Source organism: Triticum urartu, chromosome 5A, assembly GCF_056163025.1.
Source record: "Triticum urartu cultivar PI428250 chromosome 5A, HENAU_Tu73, whole genome shotgun sequence".
NCBI classification, from domain to species: Eukaryota; Viridiplantae; Streptophyta; class Magnoliopsida; order Poales; family Poaceae; genus Triticum; species Triticum urartu.
In genome coordinates, this window is record NC_141877.1 from 223,379,837 (window position 1) to 223,384,998 (window position 5,162).

Consider the following 5,162-nt stretch of genomic DNA (forward strand, 5'->3'; position numbering starts at 1 on the left):
GCAAACTAGCTTAACATGATCAAACACATTATTTATCGCAAGGTACTTTGGACACTATCTTCAACCTATCAAAAACTTGAATTAAAAAATCAAGGGGCTATCTTTAAGCTATGAAACACCAAAAAGTAATTCATATATATAGAGATTGTCCCTGAAGCAAACTTGTACCGAGATGAAGCGAGTAAATTAAGTGATCCGTGTGTGTACACAGAAAAGCTGCCGACACAATAAGAAAAGAGACATGGCAGCACAAGTAGGAACAGAATTTGCACACGTCCATGAACACACACATGCGCCAGGCCAGATACATTGTCACCTAGTAGTAGATCTAGATGAAACAAGCAATGCTGGTGATACAAATGCGTTGTATGTGGGTTCGTGGGTAGATTAATTAGATCGATGTAGATCACTGTTCCGATGGCGGAACTAAATCTATATCCACGATTACAACATCTAGCTAATTAAACACACGTACGCACGCACGAAGTGGGCATATCTTACTGCTTAAGGTTTAGGCAGCCAAGCCAGCACGTACACCTGAAACTTCCCCCTCTCTATATATATAGTTGTCCGTCGCCGAGGAGTTGAAGCATTTGTGAAAAGGTCGCCTGTCACGTAGCTAGCTAGCCAGTAGCCACGCCAGGCATTTGTTGTGGGCGAGAGTCGGTGAGTTGATGTGCTGCGGCGCCGAGGTGGCGGACCCTGGAGAGCACCGGCGGCGGCTGGCCGCCGGCGACGACGACGGGGGAGATGGACGGGAGGAGCATGCACTACTGTCCTCGCCGCCGCCCAATACGACGATGTGGCGGCGCAGACAGGCGCAGGACATGTCGGCCATGGTGTCGGCGCTAGCTCATGTCGTCGCCGGCGGCGTGGGCGAGGGTGGCATCGCGTCTTCGACCAAGAGACCCGCCGAGCACGAGGCCTTCGCGGAGGAGGCGTGGTGGTCGACGTCGTACGGTGGTGGAGACGGAGACGGCGGAGCGCCGTCGGCGGCCTCTCCCTTCCTTGCCGGTACGTAGTACGCTTGACAACGACCATGCATCTCCATGCATAAGCATCGTGCAACACGCATAAAACGACACGTAACAATAGTATTGTTAGCCTTAAACAAGTTTTTTTAGGGAAGCCTTAAACAAGTTAAGGACATTGCTAACGACTCGATCATTTTTCTATTTGGGAGTTCATCAATCCCTAGTACTTTCTTCGTTTTAAATTATTCGTAAATCTAATTACTTGTTATGGTTTTAGTTTAAATTTACGAGTAATTTAGAACGGATGGGAGTACTTCTTAGAAGGAGAGAGAATCAAATTAAGATTTGTAAACTAGAGTACTATCATGGACGATTCGGTAGATGTGCGTACGAGCATGCGTGCCGCGTCAGACACGTGTTCCTCCCCACCTACAACAGGGCATGTTGGTCTTCTTCTTCCATGTGCTCGATAGATATGTCCAATTAAAAAGGGTTTGACATCTTAGGAGCCGCCAACAGTATGAAAGGAAATCGGCATTATCGTTTTCCCACTGTTCCATTCATACTACGTACATTGGCAAACCTAGGCTGATTCGTGTTAAAAAAAAACTTTGGCTGATTCATTTCGGCATCATAGCTTCGCGTCGTCCAGCGAAACAGAGCAAGTGGGCAGGAAAGTAGAGTAACATACAGTAGAAAAATACAGAAATTTCTTAGTGACTTGTCATGACATTCTTTCCCTCATCTCCTCTGTTTATTCGACTCGCGTGCAGATTACACAGCAGCGCCCGCGGCATCCTACTCGCCGCACGGGGTGGCAGCCGGCGACGAGGAGCTTCCTTCGCCGTCCTCCGCCGAGTCTGGCGGCTCCGGGGGCACGCCGAGGAAGCGGTACAGGGGCGTGCGGCAGCGGCCGTGGGGGAAGTGGGCGGCGGAGATCCGTGACCCGCACAAGGCGGCGCGTGTGTGGCTCGGGACCTTCGACGACGCCGAGGCCGCCGCGCGCGCCTACGACGCCGCCGCCCTCGGATTCCGCGGCAGCCGCGCCAAGCTCAACTTTCCGGAGTCCGCCACCATCCCGCCACAGCAGCAGCCTCCCCCCGCTCCGGCATTAGCGATGCCACCGCCGCAGCGGCCCGAGGCGTTGCTGGAGTCGCAGGCTCTGTTGGGAGGGCAGGCCTATTCCCACTACGCCAGGTTCCTGCTGCCGAGCACCGGCGGCTCGACGTCGGGGGCGCCGAGAACGCCGGCGCCTCCTGTGATGTACAGCTTCGGAGCCGGAGCGAGCTACCCCATGCAGCCGGAGAGCAGAGGTGAGGGTGCCAGTACAGAACGCCCGGGCCCGGTGGTGACCTCAGCAGCGGCGTGGGCAGCCTACAGCCATGAGCAGCCTGAGCGGCGGGATGACCCGTCGGTGTGATCCCAACGCAACATTCGCTGACTGACAGTCAAAGCGAAGCCGACGGATACTGACAAGGAAGGAAGGAAGAAAAAAGGGTGGACTCGTTTCTCACGTCGCGTGGTCAGCGTGTTCACACGGACAGCAAATTGTTTGGTTTCTTGGTGGAATTGGAATTTCTGAAAAACTTGTGACAAACTTCGTTCATTTATATTGGAAAAAGCTCAGAATCAACCCGTGGATTTTTTCTTCCGCATCCGCCACCTCGCATAGGACGACACGTGTTTCAGTGGATCCGTGCACCGCTTCACGTGCTACCTTATTATCTCGTTTGATTGCTCACAGCCATATAAATTTTTTCTTGCCTTCTTCCTTTTTTCCCCAAAGCCATTCAGCCTTTTGCATCATACATGCAAGCAGAACAACGCCACCCCACGCCCACCGGCATGTGAGTAGACATGTCCACGGAAGAGTCTGCGGACACCACAACCCAGCCATGTCCTTCTCCAACCCAGTCATAGGTGTTCATGGAGGTAGCATGCAAGCAGCATCTAACGGCTGGTGGGCGTCCATGAAGGTAGCTTGCAAGCAGCAGCTAGCGGGTACAAACAGCAAGCACTCATGGAGTATCATGCATGCTCGCTAGCCAACGCGATCGGCGACGGGGATTGACAGTTGGAGGTGGATGACCTTGTGGTTGGGGGCGACGACGGCGAACAACAGCGATGCTATCAGCGACGTCTATGTTTATGTAACTTCATTTTCATTAGGGTTTTTTCCGCAACATCATCTGTGTTGCAAAAGTTTTTTTCGCAACAACACCCATGCTGCAGAAAAATGAAGACGAAAAAATATTCTGGAACACATCAATGTTGCAAAAGTCCGTTCCACAATAATATCCATGTTGCAGAAAATTGAAGCCGGAATTTTTTTTCTGCAAAGTCATTCCGTGTTGCAAAAGTTGATTCCACAACAAGATCAATGTTGCAGAAATGTGAAGACGAAAAAATTTCTGCAACAACACTAATGTTGCAGAAGAGTTTGTGCAATATGTGCTCTGTTGCGAAGATGAAAAAGGGGTTGGACTGTTGGATAGTGCCAGATCTAATGATTTCAGAGACGGTGGATTTTTTTAAATTATCCGCCGGCGGACGCTTAGCCCCGCCTATATTTTATTTAGATAATAGAAACCGATGCACTCCGTAGAGTGTAAACTCGAATTTGGTAAACCAAGCTTTCCGTGCCGCCCCAAGTTCTCCGTCGGCAGAGACGTCTTTTGACTTCGTACGGATTGGCACTTGTCTAGCCATACAAACACAAGATGCACATTGTCTCTGTTTTACGTGGAACTCAAATAGTTTCACAAAATCAAATGTGTCACGTGTATGACTACGACAAGAAGACAAGGTCCCTTACAAAATTCTGTCATGTTTGGTTTTTCTATCCTGTTTTTTTTGAAAAATGAACGGGTGAGGGAAGCTCTCCACCTAAATATATTTCTCAACTTTACAATCCATCATTTGATTGATTACAAAGGTGAATTATATAAGCACGTGTAATCGTGATAAGAGATAGAAACGCCATGAGGAGGCGACATGTTTTTGTTCCGGTTTCTTCATCCGGTGTGTCCAGAGCATCAGATCTTCAATGATTCGCTTAAGGATGCTGACACTGTGGTGGTTTTGTTGTCTGAAGGTCGTAGTATTCTTGGAATCCCAAATCTTCCATAGGATGATGAGAAGCATGGAGTGCCAGATCGCTCGAATCCATTTGGTGAGGAAGGCAGCAATCCCAAAGTTCGTCGATGGTGTCGGTAGGTGAGAAGTCAATTGTGACGCCCGGATAATCAAGCTATAGTAACCCTCTGTTAATGATGCCACGTCACCACGGTCACTGTTATTGAATCCCGCGTTAGTTCAAAACTGATTCAAAATCCAAATTCAAGAACAAGTCAAACAATTAAAGTTTTCAAGAGTCAAAACTAAAGTGTCCTTATTGTGAAAAATAATTCATAAGATATATTGGTGGAGAAACCAAGTCTTTATAAAATGTTTAATTGCACTAAACTAATTAAATCAATAGCTAAAACCATTAATTAAATGCCTTTTATATTTTCTCAAATACTAAACTATATTATTCTGGGAGGAAACTTTTGTGGTTGTGACATAATTGGTAACATAAATTTAGGTGTCATTTTGGTATTTTATTAAAACTAAAATAATTAGGAATTAAAAGAGAGCAGAAAAGAATGATTAAAAAGATAAACAAAACAAAAGCAAATTAAAAAAATAGAAGAAAGGCCCCCTGGGCCTTGGCCCAGCAGGCCACCAGGCCACTCGGCCGCCTCACCTGACCCAACCGGCCACCCCCCCCCCCACTACCCCTTATCCTCTCCCTCCCGTAACCTAACCCAATCACTCCCCCACTCTCCTCCCCACAGCGCAGACCCGCCGCCGCCGTTGCCATGGGCTGCCTCCCCGCTGCGCTCCCCGTCGACCCCGCGCCCTTGTAACACGTCAAGAAGCTCTGCGGTGCTCCCCTGCTTTGACTAAGCCGCTGGATCGGAGCCAGGAGGTCACCACGACGACGCGCGCGTCCACTTCCTCGCCTTCGGCCGCCGTCGTCCTCCCCGTCGATTAGCTACACCCCGACCCCCTCCGGCTTCAACGAGCGGCTCCCCGTCACCGATGTGAGCGCCGCTACATTTCCCCCTCCCCTGAACTCGCCTCCTCCGCCTCGGCTCTGCGCCGCGCTCACGAGCCGTCCCGCTCCCTCGCGCCTGCATCGCG

General features: G+C 49.9%; 1 protein-coding gene across 1 annotated transcript; it reads left to right on the forward strand.

The window, feature by feature from the left end:
• The first annotated feature begins 560 nt into the window (after nucleotides 1-560).
• Nucleotides 561-2,607, forward strand: LOC147970861 (uncharacterized). The gene is made up of 2 exons (XM_087525793.1): nucleotides 561-1,014; nucleotides 1,748-2,607. Exons 1-2 carry the CDS (start codon nucleotides 675-677, stop codon nucleotides 2,392-2,394), a joined length of 987 nt encoding a protein of 328 aa, XP_087381919.1. The 5' UTR covers nucleotides 561-674; the 3' UTR covers nucleotides 2,395-2,607.
• The last annotated feature ends 2,555 nt before the right edge of the window (nucleotides 2,608-5,162 follow it).